This window comes from Ambystoma mexicanum, chromosome 1p (assembly GCF_040938575.1).
Source record: "Ambystoma mexicanum isolate Mex_15411 chromosome 1p, UKY_AmexF1_1, whole genome shotgun sequence".
In the NCBI taxonomy this organism is placed as follows: Eukaryota; Metazoa; Chordata; class Amphibia; order Caudata; family Ambystomatidae; genus Ambystoma; species Ambystoma mexicanum.
Window position 1 is genome coordinate 602,779,213 of NC_090921.1, and position 17,340 is coordinate 602,796,552.

General features: G+C 42.3%; 1 protein-coding gene across 1 annotated transcript in view; it reads right to left on the reverse strand.

The window, feature by feature from the left end:
- Positions 1-17,340, reverse strand: part of LOC138576626 (CD209 antigen-like protein E) — a 221,191-nt gene that overhangs the window by 162,569 nt on the left and 41,282 nt on the right. The window contains exon 2 of the mRNA XM_069649569.1: positions 8,741-8,884. Within this exon, the coding sequence (XP_069505670.1) occupies positions 8,741-8,813 (73 nt within the window). The 5' untranslated portion in view covers positions 8,814-8,884. The remainder of the gene's footprint in view (positions 1-8,740; positions 8,885-17,340) is intronic.

Consider the following 17,340-nt stretch of genomic DNA (forward strand, 5'->3'; position numbering starts at 1 on the left):
GTACAGAAGACGCAACTGTTGCAAGGGGACTCAATGCCTCCTTCACCATAGTGTGAAAAGAACATGCTAACCAATGGCCAGAATAGTCCAAGCTCAGTGAGCTTCAAAGGTCAAACTAGGGTACCTTGTAGACAATGCATCGGTCTTGACATTACTAGGACCCAGCATTTAGGCTACAACAAATCAGGTAGTACAAATATAAACCTTCTCGTGTAGCTCTGTAGGAGTATGTCCCTCAAAAATACTCAATAGTAATAGAACATTATGCATCTTTAATTGATTAAATAACCATCTAAAATGTGGATAAGTACAAACATGCATACAAAATATTGATTATGCTGTGTTTCGTGGTGGCGATGCAATTCATCTTCACTATGTGGAGGTGTTCTCTAATTTACATATATTATTTGTACTTATCCAATTTGTAGATGGTTGTTATTTAATTAAAGATGTATACATTTCTATAATTGAGTATTTATGAGTGACATACTCCTACATAACTACACCAGGTTTCTTTTTGTACTACGTTCTTTGTTCTAGGGGTGACCTTTCTTGTATCTTTTCCTGCACATTTCTGTGTTCTTCGAATTTTCAATGGAGAAGGTACCCTAAACAACAGAACAGGCAAATTTCACTGTCAACAACATATGCTCGATTACAGAAAAATTCCTGCCACAGGAGGTAAGAGGCTAAGGTTTACCTTGATAATCATTTTTGTTATAAAGTACTAGATTTACAAGGGTTTGGTGTGGGCCTTTAGTATAACATCCAATCAGCGTTCTCTCTCTCTCTCACTTGAATATTTTGTAATTCTTTTTTTATTGTTATTTGGTTAAAAACACTAAACAAAACGAACCTTTGACAATTATTTGTTTACAATTTACATAAAAAGAATAAAATAAAGGAAAACATGCAAACTATGTAACACGTTAGACACATATACATAATATTTTTTTTTTAAAAAGGAGCAGCATTCCATTGAATTAATGTGGAATGATGCCTGAATTCAGATATCATTGCGCAATTCTTAAATTTAAAACAAATAAAACGAAGTAAAACAAATTATCCCTTTCGTGGATAAAATGCATGTAATGCTTCAAGAAAAATCAAGGTACATATACATCAGCCCCTCAGATAAGCTGATTCAAATAGTTATCACAATTAACAGTAATGGAAATTGCAGCCCCAGATAACCCTCACACTCCGGCTAAATGGGCCTCAGATTTCAAGCACCTTAGAAAAGCAGTAACAGCATGAACTGTGCTAGTGGTAGAGCCAGCAAGGCAGATTGACCATACCAAATCCTCCTGACTAGTCATTAGCATGCCTTCAAATTTTCTTAAATAACTCCCTCTTACAACCTGAACAGCCCCACATAAAACCAATAGGTGCCTAGGGGTTTCCTGGTGGTTATCAATATTATAAAAGCGTCAGGTTGCTTGCTCTACCGGGAGAAAACCATATCTCACCAGAATCTGTTTCATCAGAATAAAATTCCATTGATAACGCAGGAAGAAATGCCTAGTGTACTTATTTGGGTTGTATGCTAGGTAAGGAGATACAGTCCCTTCCTTCTTGTGTTCTCCTTGTAAGTGACTCAAGCTAAAATACAAATGCATAGACTCAGTGAGGTTGTTCCAATTCAAGTTAAATAACAGTTTTTCTACTTTAAGCGGGTTATCAACAAGTTCAATACGTTAACTACCCACATTAACAAGGAGATAAGACTGTGTATGTCACTTAACCAAGCCCTGCCATTTACCTCAAGTATCAACTTAAAGACAATATACAGAGACTCCACAGTCGGACACAGAACCTCTATAAGAGTGATAAAAGCTTCCAATGTTATCTAGCCCTCAAAGAAACTATGCTCAACTCATATCTGATGGCATGAATGGGAATGGTATTGGGAAGTCGAAAGACTCTTCTCCAGATCAGTCCTCAAGAGTTGGTAGACAGTACAACATTGCTAAAGAATAAGTGTCTATCCGATATAACAGTTTAGGAATTATTTTACCTTCATAATATCGAATCACAGGTTGGATTATAAATTTGCCATATCTTGAGACAACCTTCATTATTTTATTGGCCTTTGCGGACGCCTGTCTTTTGTACCATAGTTGGAACTTTCATAAAATGGGTCTAGAGATTACCAAAAATCCCAAATATATAATTGATTCTACTTTGCTGATAGGTTTTGAGCCAATATGCCAGGTGAATTTGCTCTCCCTATTTCCCCTGGTGCAATGCATAATTTGTGTTTTTGAGGGATTGATCTTCAATGAATGTCTGTGAAAGCATTAATCAGGTGCTGGATGCCCACAGCAGTGCAATCAAAAATGAGAAAATCATCCGCGTAGAAATACCGGAAGGGTCTCAAGTGATGATGTTTTGGGTAGATAAATGCTGCAGGTTTCAAGTTCTTTCTGATATCTGCAATATATAAATTAAACAGGCAAGAAGCCAATACGCATCTTTCCGTGAGACCCCAATAAGTTGAAATATTACGGGATAATTGGCCACAATGATTCAGCCAAACATGAATATTTGAGCCTGTATGCCAGCCCATGATTAGCCTCAGGAGACCCACAGGAATACATCATAAGGAAAGCTTGGACCACCACAAGTTGCGATCCACTTCCTCGAATGCTGCGCTAAGGTCAACTGAGGCAATATATATTGACTCATATTTCCCTCCCAGAGTTAGATGTCAGATACAATTCAACAAGAGACCATTCAGGGATGTTCCAATGTTTTGCCTAAATCCAGTCTGTCATTTTGATAGTCTACACAACTCCACTGCCCAAGATTCAAGATGTGTTAATAGCAAAGAAGCAAATACTTTACTGTCCGCATCTAGTATGAAAATGGGTCTGTTTGCTTGTTTGTTTGTTTAGGCATTTATATAGTGCTACAAACCCTCAGGTATCTGAGCGCTGCTTATTTTCCACGGTGTGTGGTGCTAATTTATCGACCTCGGAAGGATGAAAGGCTGAGTTTGGCCCTGCCGGGATTCTAACCTGCATCAGCAGGATCTGCACGGATGTCAAAGAGAGACCGGGTCAGATCGCAGACCCTTTTTGTATATAGGAATTATATACACTGTAGACCAAGTATCAGGAAAGGATTTCAAATTCATAATATCCTTGAACAGATAGAATAATGTCAAGGCCCATGCCGTAGAGTCAGATTTAAATAAAACGTTTGATAGCCCGTTTGGGCCCGGTGCCTGAGAGGAACTGATTTTCTAAATGATTTCAAAGTCCTCCTTATGGTCTAATTCGGGGTAGGAATCGAGATCACTCTCAATTACACATGGTGATTTAAAATGTTCTCCCATGCAAGCACAGTTGTCAGCACCAAGCATGACTACTGTAATGCACTTCTGCACACAACCTACAAACACTTCAGACTATCCAAAACAATGCTCTGTGAGTGGCCTTGAACATCCCCAGATCTGAGCACATCTCAGCCATATCAAGAGGAGTACACTGGCTTTTAATCCGAGAAAGAATCACTTTCGACAATCACAATCACACAAAGGTGTATCTCCAAATCTGCCCAGGTCATCTGTCCCAAAAAAATGCGTAGACCCACTCGTCTAGGCCTACTAGAACCCCATACACCCATAGACTTGCTCAACCCAAGTTTAAATGTGCCAAGGCTGGAGGAAAAAGCTTTCCAGTCAATGTAGCCAAACAGTGGAATTCTCTCCCCCATGCTCTGAGGGAAGAGGAATCCTTCTGGGTTTTCTGCAGAGCCCTCAAAACCTGGCTGTTTTCTTAAATCCTTGTATCCCGTGACCTTCATCCCCCCGGGATCCTATGTTCTGTATACTCTGTTACCTGTTTTCTCTGGATGTAACTGTAAGCAACTTTATTCCTCGATAGTGCCTAGATGATGAAGGTTTGTGTGTGCTTTACAAATTAAATACATTTTTTTTTTAAATAAAGAGGTTGCGCATACATTGAGCTAAAATGGACCGCCCAATCATCCTCAGTTACGGCATTAATTTGGTTACCGGAGGTAGACGAGTCTACATTATTAATTTGGCACCAAAAAACATGAGCATTTTTACTACCTAAGGCACACGACATATCTTCAGCATCCTCCTGGTATCTCTATGTGAATGGCCTATAGGTTTACTTCTCTGGGCCCTAATCAAAGGGGTTAAATCATTCCTTTTTTGTAGACGCCTAAGTGCCCTCTCATTTCTTATTTCCAGATAGTCATGTCCTGCTTATTATAGACGTGGAGATGCTTACATTTAGATGCATTTTCCCACTTTCTCCTGCTAGTTTAGAGATAATTCCAGAAACTCCCAAAATGATCCACCATAAAGTTATTGAGTTTCCATTCCTCCAAGTGTAAGGACAAAAGATTCTCAAGAAGACAATTCACCTTTAATTTTGTAACAGCGTTCCAACATATTCTTTTACCCACTACATTGGTCCCCTGTGCTGATAAACCAAACCCATACGAATCCTTGAGTCCTAAACTGATGTTAAATTGAATGATCACTAAAGCAAGAGGGGGAGATGGTGAAACAAACGCACTTATAGAACAGTCAAATATCAGAAGAAATATAATCAATGGTCGAGTGGGCAACACCATTAGACCATGTTGGTTGATTAGGAACATTGCTGATAACATTACCATTCAGGAATGACAATCCAAGTCATCCTAGACCCTTCAGCCACTTTCTGCTAAGATCTCTCTTGTTATTATTCCAAGATTGTCAGGATACAGATTCAACCCAAAATTCTGCATTAATACAGTTTGAGTTCAGTTCCCCCACAAGAATAATGTGTCCACCCACAAACCCTTCTATCCATTCATTGACACAACAAGTGAGGCAATCTATGAATTCATCCAAACTACTGCTACCGCCCTGCCAATATACATTTATAATTAACAAATCCAATGAGTCTTCAATTGAAAGTCTGATGTGGGTAGCCACGGCACCAAAACAGACATCAACATTCCCAATGACTGAGATAACCTTACAGGATTTCACTAACGTCAATAGGCTGCTGTATGGGCGACCCATTGGCCCCTGCTTAGCTGCCTGAAATAAAGCTACATAACCGTCAAAAGACAGAGGTTGCTCCAACCATGTTTCTTGTGCAGAAACAAATATAAAGGACTTACATTTCAGGCCAACAGCAGGATTAGAGAACAGATGTAAATGCCCTTGAGAATTCCAAGCAATGACTATTGTAAGGCATGAGTCGCTAGTGGTTGGATGACATTCTTAGTGCATCACACACAGTAACTAAGACCAATCTTTGGTTTCCTTTAAAATCTTCGTTTTCTGTTTTAATAGTTGAATTTCTCAGTCCCTGACCATTCACAGACAGGGCTAATGTTATCCTTATACTGGGAGGGGTCAAAGCCAAAGGTTCTCTGGTTTTCTCATCCATGCAAAACAGTGTCAAATATAAGCTGTGGATTAAAGTAAACAATTGCAAGGTCAGTTCTATACAGATCAATAAAATCAACCCTTTGCAAGTCCCTTGAGAAAATGCCTGATAATATAGGGATCTCAGAAAGTAACCGCAGAATAGCTGACCGATTTAATATTACTGACCTATTTTCAGGAGGGACACTCTCAAATAGAATTATGTGGGACTGCCCCACAGGAGCCTCCCCCATACCTTTAAATCTACCCTGAGGTGGATTATTCTGGTCTGCCTTTGGACCCTGCATTACATTTTTTAAAAGGGACCAAGTGGATACTACTCTAAAGGGTATCAGGTAATGATATCGCCATATATATGGTCGCCGTAAATAATATTGCCGGGAAAATGTTGTGGGGATTTTATTTGGGTGACCATATATATGGGCACAGGGGCAAAAAAAAAAGTAAAACAAAAAAAAAAAAGAAAAAAATAGTTTGCAGGTTGCAGGGGTGTCCCCCCGCATGTTCCATGCAATAAGGTCGCCACAAAAAACGGCAATTTCTCGGCGATATTTTTGCATGGCGAGATTTTTGTGGCGACATTATTACATGGAACCCTCTAAAGGCCCACCTTCACCTTCCGCTTGGGCTCTCACACCTTGAAAAACTGGATAATTAGGTGGGGCTGCAAGCATCCCAAGATGGAGAAATCCATCATCCACCTTCTTATTGTGAATACACCCAGATCAAACCACAACAGATCGATCACCCACATGTTCCTGTGAGACATTCGGAGCCCTGGGCCCAAACAATTGAGGCAGTGGAAAGATATTATTACCAGTGCCTACATTGTTAATTAAGGTTGGGCCATATATAGGCAATCCTTCCCGCCGGGTTGGTAGTTTGGTCTAAGTGTACCAGTTGAGCACTGGGATCACTATCATGGTCGTCCACAACTTGTTGCAGAGCTTCCTGTGTAATAGCCTGCGAATTAGTGATAGAGGGTGGATCAACTATTATAACCTCTTGCGACCGACAGCCGTTCTCACTCACAAGCGGGTTAGTCAATAACGTTTTCACAGAGGTTTGAGTTAATAAAGCCTGCAGGAATCGCTGTGACACTTGATTGTTCGTCTTCAGTGCAGGATGATCCTTCGATTTTTTCGTCTGCAGACCCCTCTATTTCCCAGGCAATCGGGGGACAAAAGCTGATAATACTCCAGAGCCTTGGTGTTGTTCACTGTTCGGTCCCTCCTGAAGAGGGGGTGCGTCTTCCACTATTATAACCTCCAAATTAAAGGATGTTCCACATAGAGCTATGTAATTAACCCCATTGTAATTATGAGTCCTCAATCCTTACTGAAATGTCAATAATATTTATACAGAAAAGATATGTAGTCCCTCTTAGTGATACAATGATACATTTGAAATAACAGTTAATGTTTAATCGAACCAACGACTGGACAGATTTATTTACTCAACTTAACACTCACCAGCACACTCAACCAGGAACTTTCATATCAAAATCATTCATCACACCATACAAATGTAACAAAAATGTTCAGTACATTCAGTATCTCAAATACTAATATTACACATACATGTATCGGCCATGAAGTAAATTGCATCCCTTCAATTCATTTTGAATATTTGCATGGTATCAATTGTGTTTGATTATAGGCGCCTGATCGCATGGAACTGAGTTATTAGGATACTGTCTCGAGGGAAAGTGAGGGGAAAGCGAAAAATGAAAGAATAGGAATTCAACCCCAATGGTATCGTGTTTCAAAATTTGATTTGCTCATAATTGCTACAAAATGTTAAAACACCGTTTTAAAAACATAAGAGGCAGCACAGCAGCCAGCTGCCAGCCTATGCATAAAAATAGACCAGCACTGCTCTTCTGATGAGTAGCATTGAGGCAAAAATCAATGGTGGAGTTCCAATAGAAACCAGCTCCTGGATAGCAGCTGTCTAATTAGCCTCCTAGTGGAGGGACTTTGCTTAAATCTCTCTGTTCGAGTAAAATTAAAACAGAGACAAAAAGAGGAGGATAACCCTATGTCTGCACACAGGGAGACTGCCAGACGTTTTACTGGAATTAAAGTGGTGTGTCACAGTGGGGCTGTTGTCATGTGATGCAGGGTTACAGGATATCCCCGCTCCAGATACACTGACCAGACCATGCTCCCCAGGCATGCAGTACTCCCCTTCTATATCAGTAAACTATTTCCTTATTATTTCAGTTGACTTAGAGACATGATTCTTTTCATACAAGGAACCTATTAGCCCCTTCACTCTTCTGCTGCCTTGGTGCCTCTCAATATCCTACAGCAGAGGACAGCTACGCTATTGTAACACAGATCGCTCAGGCTGGTAAGACTTTACAAAGTCTACTAGCATCCTGAGTGTTTTGGTGCTGCAAGTCCTTTCTTCAACTTGTGTACCCTGACACATATCTTTTCTCTCTTTCAGTTGAATGCTTAAATGTGTGCTGCAGATTTCATTAAGCAGTTGCACCCACTCACATATCCCTGGTCTGCGTTTTAGGCAAACTGCTTGTTTGTGTAGTCATTTAATGTAATTATCTAAATCACACAACAAAGCCCTGTTCCCTCAGACAGACATGGCCTGCCTATGTAGAACATGTCTTAAGTACATTGTTGTTATTAATTTTGCTCTTTCTTACCTTTCTGTCTCACTTATTTTGATTTTCCACACACCAACCCCTGCCTACCTCTCTAGAAAATGGCTTGCTAGCATTTCGTTTTAGTTTAATTTTGTGTTCCAAAGCTACCAAGTGTTCTCTTACACAACCTTGACGTTGTTTGTATGAACATGCCTCTTTCTTTTTTATTTAAATGACATTGCTGGTTCCAGTCTTTATGTTTGACTTGCCTTAAACACCCTTAACCTCCATATCTGTTTAAAAGTCTTGTTATTGCACTGTTTCAAATAGTTTGGTGGTCAATATCCACATTGTGCGTGTATGTTCTATTGTCCAGCCCTACTCTGCCATCACAACTGTGTTCTTGCATAGTTTTAACTTAATTTGAGGTTCCATATAGCTCTTTTAAATGTGTATCCTCTTACACAACTTTGAATATCTTCTGTTGCAAATTAAATATAATTGGCATCCTAAAAGGAAATCTCTCTCTCTCCTTCTCTCTCTCTCTTTTTTCTACCTCTCCCTCCCTCTGGCTTCTCTCTTTCGATCAGTCACTCATGTCTCAGATTCCTTCTGGTTCACTCTCTCTGACCAACTTAATCATGCTTATTAATTGACTATGTGTGACTCGTTCAAATAGACTTGCTCTTTCACACAACTGCCAATCTTACCTGTGCTCTTTTTCGCTTCTTGATTCAAGCTTGCTGGGAATCTAACTTCAGCGTAGGTAACTTCTGGTTCCATTAGTGTATTCTCCTCTCCAAAGTATGAGAGATGCTCAGTAGGATATCGCTCTTGTCTGCTGCTCCAGGACACTAAAGGGGGATAAAGGACCAAATGTTTGTAGAACAACAAACTAAAAAGGAAGAAAAAGAATGCTCCTCTGTATTGTGAAAAAACATTTTTAAAATCATCCATGGTATTTTAAATACAACAAATGAAGTCCTCAGCAGAAAGGACGATTTAACAGGCTAACTAGTGCCAGAGGATCAACAGATCCTTTCTACTGATAATGGTCAATCCACACACTGATGCAACTCAGCTAAATGTATAGTCAAAAGTTGACTTTAATTGGTGCAGTACAGATGACAATTGGAAATGCATTATCAATTTAAATTTCTGAAGTTTTTGTTTCACGAAACCCAAATACAGATCGGTATGTGTATTTTCTGCATAATTTGAATATTTTCATAACTCCATCATGCATGAAGCAGCAGAAACATTGCAATTGTTTATTTATACAGCGTTTATACACAAGTCTGGTGTTTGAAAGTGTAAGAGGATTCAATTCAACACTACAGCTAAGTCAACGCCTAGTCTATAATACTGAATGAAAACCCTTATTGATATATCTTTAGGTCCAGTTCATGCGTTCTGGATGACTACCCCTATATAACACCCCTCTCTTGGAATCCCCCTGACCCCACTGAGCCAAGAAGTAGTTCTGTTTTGCAAGTTTAAAAGGTTTATTTGATAATTTAAACAATATATATTATATCACGCTTCATAATAAATTAATAATTGAATAGCACACTTAATCTGATATGATGAAGATTAACAACGGAGAATCTGGCACTAACACACTTCTTATAATCACTAATGAGTGGACATGAAATGGATAAGATAGCACACTGGTAAATAGGAACAAAAGTATAATGTGGTAGAGAATGCTTTATAGAGTTCAACTGGATGTAATGTTGAATGAAAATGCAATACAGAAAATACTCAATATGATTTCAACAAACAAGGTAATCACTTTTCTCTGGCAATCCCCTCCCCCCCTTGATGCAATGCAAGGAAATGGAAGGAAGCACACAGTTCTCAGAAATGCAATCAGATGTGATTCAGTTCAATCCCAGCAAGCTTAGACAACAGAAAACAGATAGGAGTTTTGAAAACACAAGCCCAAATTGCTTTGATATGTGCTGGCAATGAATTAAAAAAATATGCTAAACGCTTTTAATTCCCTTACAGAGGTTCAGGGTGAGTGGTATCTAGTTAATATTAGTCCAGGCTCACACTAGCAATGATGCAGGGATAGTTAGCAGGTCAAACGAATTTCTGGCAAATGGAAGGCAAGCAGCAGCAGTTTTTACATGTGAAGAAATTGCAAATCGCGGTAAAATTCGCGGATGCGCGTTCCGCGATTGCGGTAAAACTATAAGGGGTAGGAATGCGGTTCTTGGTACGATTCAAAGCTACGATTCTAAGCTATCAGAGGAAAGTTACTGCAAGTCTCTAGCCCAAACGGTCGCGGAGATATGAGCGATTTAATAAAGGTCGTTTTTGGGTTTGCAAATTTCAAAAGCTCAAAATGACAAGTGCAGCTTGCAACTAGAAATGACAGGTGACAGCTAGGAGGCAGTTCTACTTAGGTTAAATAGATTGAATTAGATGAATTTAAACTAAGAGATTGGTTCTACACAGTTCTGCTGGGTACTCACACTATATTCTTGAATTAAATGGGCCTCATCACGGATCTGGTCAGGGTTTTGGACTGGGCTCTGCACTTCACAGTGATCTGGGTCAGCTCTCTCTGCTGGTCTGGGTCTCTCTGGGTACAGCACTGCTTTCTCTCTGGTCTGGTCTCTTAGTTCTGGATAGATTGAAGTCTCTAGTTTGGCTTTCTGGAGGTTGATGGAGGTAAGTATGGATTTTTCCGGCAGAGCGTCCGGCTGCAGATGGATTTGGAAGCGTCCCTATCTGCTTGTTCTTCTTCTTGCTGATAGATTTTTATCCATCAGCGGTGATTTTTTGGATACCGAGGCTTGAGCCTCATTACTCCATCTTCTCGGGTTGAGTGTGTAGTCGTGGGTTTGTATTCTTCTTGGTCTGTGTGGTCTTGTCACAGTAGGGCTGGTTTCACTATGTCCTGTCTGTCTGCTTTTATGTGTTTAGAATGTGGGTGTGTTCTAGCATCACTGACCCTACCTCTCTCTCAGCTTCTAATTGGTCAAACTTCCATTTATCATTTGATTGGGGAATGAACTGTGAGTCAGAGTGATGTCATTTTACAGCCTGCAGAAAGTCCACTCCTCCTGTCAACTTACACACAAATCTAGATTTGAAACAAATACATATTTGCAGAGGTACATATTGTTTTAAAATCATATGCACCCATCATGCATTACAGGAGGTATACCCTGTTCAAACTCTGCTCTTCCTGGGAGCTTGCATTCAGAAATGGCACATATTTCACTTTTTAACTGATTTTGCAATTTCTGACATTGACCCAACTTTACATACATGTGTGCAGGGAGTAGGGACATTAACTGATGAAGTTTCAGATTTTTAACATGCATACATTTAGAGTAATATCCACTTTTCAGCTGACACCCCCCTGAACATGCCACCGGGTCGAAAAACCTCTTAAAATGTGGGCAGAAAAATCACAAGAATTATGGTATCATTTATAAAATTTTCACATGTCCGCTCTATGAGTTATTCATCTTTTTAAAGTTATGTTCTGGCTCCAAAGGGGTGTGGTTTCCCAGGTCACATGGTATAGAAACCAGTCTTTCCAGTTTCTGCCAAGCCAGCTTGCTCTCACAGGCAGTGCCCCTCCCAGCTCTTGCCAAGAGGAAGCTACATTTTACGACTGCGGTAATAAAAACCTTTGCCTGAGTGAAGAGGGCTTTGTTCACTCTCTTGCAGAGCACAGATAATTCAATTATCAGATAGATGGCATATCCTTAGTGTGGGCAGCAAAAGGAAGGTTGGCCTGGGAACACAGTGGTGACTCAAGTTTCCCTCCTGATGGGGGTAGTTGCCAGGCAGAATCAAGTTCCTTAAGCCAGACTTTCAGCTACTGTCATGTTATTTGTTGCTTTTTAAATTAACTTGCAATTTTACACATGCAGCTAGAATGCTGATTCTAAGTGCAAAACTATGACATTTAAACAATTGCAACCTATGTGACACTCAAAAGTAGGTCACTCAGTCAATTTAAACATTTAGATTTTTTTTTTTTTTAGTGTCTTTCAATCCAGTGCAACTTAAACTGCTGAAATCCACAGCGCAGCCAGTCTTGTTATAAACCTTGTCTTATGATCTTCATTTCCCAGATTTTGTAGGCACACAAAACTCCATTCTGCCAAATGTCTGCTGGTGTTCAGTAAATATTTTGCACATATTGCAATGTTTGAAAATAGGCATTTTGACTTGCCTTCAGGGAAACAGAGTGGTTTTAAAACGCCGGCTTTTGGATAGTGGTGAGTACTGGTACTGCACCCATTTTTGGGATTTAAGAAATGAATTCCCAACAGTTAGGGGTTTGCTTTTGGCAATCAGCATTGCCACTCCCAATGGTTTCAGACTACTGTGCGGGTAGTCCAATGGTGGTTTTAGGCAGTGTCCTTCTGTGCCCATAACATCGGCAAAAATGGGTGGCAGCCTATTCTTCCTGCATTTCCCTGTGCATTTTCTGGGAAGCTCTGGCCATCATGATGTTTTCATGTCAGTACTGCACAGTTTTGAGGTAGGGCTCGGATGCATGGGTAAATACATCCCACAAGCCCCCCTCTTGCGATGGCCATTCGGTTTCACGAATGGGACTCGCAAGACCTGGGATGTTTCCTCATCTTCTTCCAATAGATGGCACAGTTCAGCATCTTTTCCTCCATCCGGTCGGATCGATCGGTTCTCCTCGCCGGTCCTGATGGGAATATTGGGCGGTCCACTGGGCCCATTGCGTCTCAGCTCCCGGTCTCCGCATCGTCCTCCTTGGCCCGTCTCAAGGTTTTCTTTCTCCTAGGACGACAAAGGAAGAGCGGCAATACCTATTCATAGACGTTTTTCCACCACCGTTGAGATAGTGGGGCAGCATATGCATTTCATCATCACGAAACATTACATTCTTATTTTGAAGAAAAAAAAACAGTATAACTAAGAGACAGTTTCATGCAAATCACAATATTTTAGAGACTAGATGTGGTATGTTTTATGATTGGAACAGAATTAGTCTGAGACAGTACCCGCTAGGATTCCAGAGGATTCCTCCAGTTGTTGCAGAGTGTGCCTGGGATGGCAACATTTCAACTGGTTTATGTGGACCCACTTGTCTTCCCCCTCTGCCGAACCGCCTTTGGGGATGCGGATCTTGTAGGCCACAGGGGAGATCTTATCGACGATCTCAAAGGGTCCTTTCCATGTAGGCAAAAATTTGCGCTGCTTGGCCTGGTTCCTTTGGAAGTTGTATAGATAGACCCGGTCCCCCACCTGATATTCCTTCCTGGAAGTTTTCAGGTCATAGTGGGTCTTCATGCTATCAGCTGATCTTTCTAGATTCCGCTGAGCATAAGCAAAAGCATGTTGGAGGTGTTTCCTTAAATTCTCTACATACTCATGAGTAGTGGAGGCATTTATCAGTGTCTGCTCTTGGGTCCTGTAGAGCAAATGCTGAGGAAGCACCATCTTGCGCCCAGTCATCAATTCAAATGGTGACATTTTGGTTGCAGATGAAGGGGTAGATCTGATAGCCATTAGGACCAGAGGTAATCGGATATCCCAACTTGGCCCAGAATCTGCCACAAACTTCTTTAATATGCTCACAATGGTTCGGTTATATCTCTCTACTGCCCCCGAAGAAGCTGGCCGATAAGCAATATGCAACTTCCTTTTGACCCCCAGTATCTCCCACATCTTTGTCATTACTTCACTGGTGAAGTGGCTACCTCTGTCTGACTCAATCCTTTGAGGTAGACCAAAACGGGAAAAGATGTGGTTAATCATCAAGGCAGCTGCAGTTTCTGCCTTGCAATTTGGGGCTGGGAGACATTCCACCCACTTGGTAAACAAGCATGTGACGGTCAACATGTACTTATTCCCCCTAGCCGAGCGAATCACAGGGCCTACAAAGTCGATTTGTAAATCTGACCATGGCAGGGTCATCCCCCTCTTTTGTAAAGGCGCCCGGTGTGTGAGGGATGTCGGCTGAAATTGTGCACACACAAGACACCCCTTCAAGTATTGGTCGAGGTCCTGCCCCATGTGTGGCCAGTATGCAACCTCTCTTAAGATTTCCAATGTTGTGTGAAACCCCCTATGACCGGCGGTGGCCGCATCATGGGCGTGACTTAACATCAGGCTTCGGAATGAGGTAGGAACCACCCACTGGTCGTGGCCAGCTTTGGATTTCCTTACCAACAAACCGTCTTGGATCCGGAACATTTTTGGACATTTCATCAACACTCTTAGGTCCTCTTTCCCAATGTAATCGGTATCCGTCAGGGGAAAGTTCTCAGGGTCCTCAAGGTGCTGGTAAAATTTACCAATTATTGGATCCCCCTTCTGAGCGGTAATCAAATCAGCATCAGGGGTCTCCTTACTCCATTGTGCAATTGAAAGGTCGTTGTGAGCATTTGTCTGGGACCTAGTGATAGCAGTGACCTGGATTTCCCCCAACAGGGACTCAATCTCAATTAGATCCCCTTGGATGGCCCCGGTTTTGGCCAGCTGATCAGCTAAGTCATTTCCAGTTTTGTCTGGTCCCTCTACTTTGGAATGACCCTTGATCTTTTTCCAATAGATGGTCATCTCATTCGAGGTGACCAGATCATCAATGTTTTGGATCAACTTCCCATGTTTCTAGTGTTTGTTGTTAGCACATAACATGCCTCTGGTTTTCCAATTAACCAGGTGCTCCACGAACCCGTTCCGTACATAATCCGAATCTGTGATTATGACCAGTTCGTGGAGTTGATGCTGGACAGCAGTGAGGATGGCCTGATGCACAGCCATCAATTCTGCCACCTGACTACTTCGGGGACCAATTTTGTATCCAGCGGAGGGTTCTGGGGACTCATTCACCCATGCATTCCCTACGCCGGCCACCAATTCTTTCTCCCCGTTGTTGTCAACATGGTAAGAGCATCCATCCACATAGACAGTGGGCATTCCCTCACACTTGTCTTCTTCAAAGACTTTGTGGGGGGAATTAAGGTATGCCTCCATGTTGTCCTTGATTTTCAGACTTTCGTCCTCGAGACAGTTTTCTCTGGCACAATCATGCAAGTCAGCCAGACCTTGCGCGAGGGGACTCTTCTTGTTTTGGCCATATCTGACCTCCACAGGAAAGCCTTGCATTGACAGAATCCAGGAAGTAATTCGGGAATTACTCACATTTCCGGCCCGGATTCTGTCACTTTGGAGATATTGCAGAGGCTGGTGTGGAGTCTCCACTATGATGTGTTCCCCCTGGATAAACGGGCGGTAATTCTTCAATGCCCACACCGTTGCCAGGAGTGCTTTCTCACAATCGTTGAATTTTTCCTCCACAGAGGATAAAGTTTTGCTCGCATAGGAGATTACTTTATTGACCTTGTCATGCTTTTGGTATAATACTGCCGTCAAGCACGTATCAGAGAACCCCGTCTCCAGGAAGAACTCCTTGTTTCTGACAGGGTAAGCTAGGCAAGGCGCTTGTGAGAGGCTTCTTTTGAGTTGTCTTACTGCCTCGGATTGTTCTGGACCCCATTCCCACTTGACCCCCCCCTTCAGGAGATGAATCAGGGGTCTGGTGATCTCTGCGTAGCCCTCAATGAACTTTCTGCTGTAATTAGTCAGTCCAAGGAGGCTCCTTAGTTCCCGCAGAGTTGTGGGGTCTTTCAGTTTCTGAAGTGCTTCCACTTTCTTTTCCTGGGGACAGAGGCCCTGAGGAGTAATCTCATGCCCCAAGAAATTAACACGGGTTCTACACCACTGTGCTTTCTGAAAGGAAAGTTTTGCTCCGGCGGCCCTCAACTGTGTCAGAACATAACGGATCTCCGCTATGTGTTCCTCCACAGATGAACTTTTGATGAGGACATCATCTACATAGGCCAGGTTACCCCTCGCACCCAGGTCGGGCATGGCCTTATGTAGGAAAATGTTGAATTCATTGCCGGAGTTAAGGTATCCGAAGGGAGTCCGGGTCCAGGTGTACTGCTGGCCCCCAAAGGTAAAAGCCAGCTTGTATTGGTCCTCCCTACTGACAGGCACAGTCCAGTATCCATTGGTCAGGTCTATTGCAGTGAATACCTGTGACCCCTGGATCTGGGCCAGCCCTTGGTCAATGTAGGGCAGAGGCCATCGGGAAGAATGGACCCGTTTGTTGAGCTCCCTGAGGTCGGCACAGAGTCTCCACTGGCCGTTTGGCTTCAATATTCCCAGCACCGGATTATTGAAGGTGCTGTGGACGGGACGGATTATTCCCCGGGACTCAAGGTTCTTAATTATTTCAGTAAGGGACTCCATTGATGCGAGAGGCAAGCGATATTGCTTCACAAACACAGGAGTCATGCCAGGGTCCGTGGGGATTGTTGTTGTGTGGATGTCAGTGCGACCACAGTCATATGAGTCTACCGCAAAGAGATCTTGGAAATCCAAGAAAACTTGTTTCAACTTTTGCTTTTGTTCCAGAGTCACACAGGCATCAGCTAGGTTGACTCTCTCTTCCACCATCTGCCTGAAGCCTGGAAAGACTTCTGGTTTGGCTATTTCCGCGGCCTCCTCCAGCTGGGTGGAGAAGTCCCTGGTCAGAGTGCTGATTTGGACCGGAGGCTTCAGGTGGGAAAGGCAGCCCTCATGGACCTGGAAAATCACCTCATCCCTCCTGAAGTCACACGTCACATCTTCCTTACCATAAGGGCAGGAAGTGTACACCAGGAAGTTCCCCCCATGCCGGGTAAAAATCCTGTCTGGTGTTGTATGGTCCTCACTGTCACTGTCAACGCAGTCCTTGGGGATTGGTCCTAACAGTTCATTTACTAAGTCGATGGAAAAATGTCGGTCATCAACCGCCATTCCAATAATGGTGCCTGCGGCTAGAGTAATACTCTTTAAGTCGCTGTTATCCACCTCTATTAGAATGGTGTCATGTTCTATGTTGACTAATGGAGTTGGGTTGACCCCTAACCCTTGCAGTTGGAGAAAAGCATTTAGATGTATGTAAGCATCAGGGTTTTGCAAATATTGTCCTCTTTTAACTTTCACTTCCAGGGAGAATTGTCGGGTCCTTTCTGGGATGGTGACTTCCTCTTTGATCTGAATTTCAACTGCATAAGGTAGCAATTGAGCTGACCTAAATGCTTTTTCTAGATCATCAAAGCCCATGGGATTATCCGCTAATCTGGACCAAGCTTTGAAGTTTATTAGGTCCAAACTAATGGCAAAGCGATTGAGAATGTCACTGCCTAAGTAAAAGGCGGCGGGGACGTCTCGCACGACCCAACAATTGTGGACTATGCTCTTGTTGCCAATGGAGATTTTGAGCATACACCTGCTTGGCAGGAGA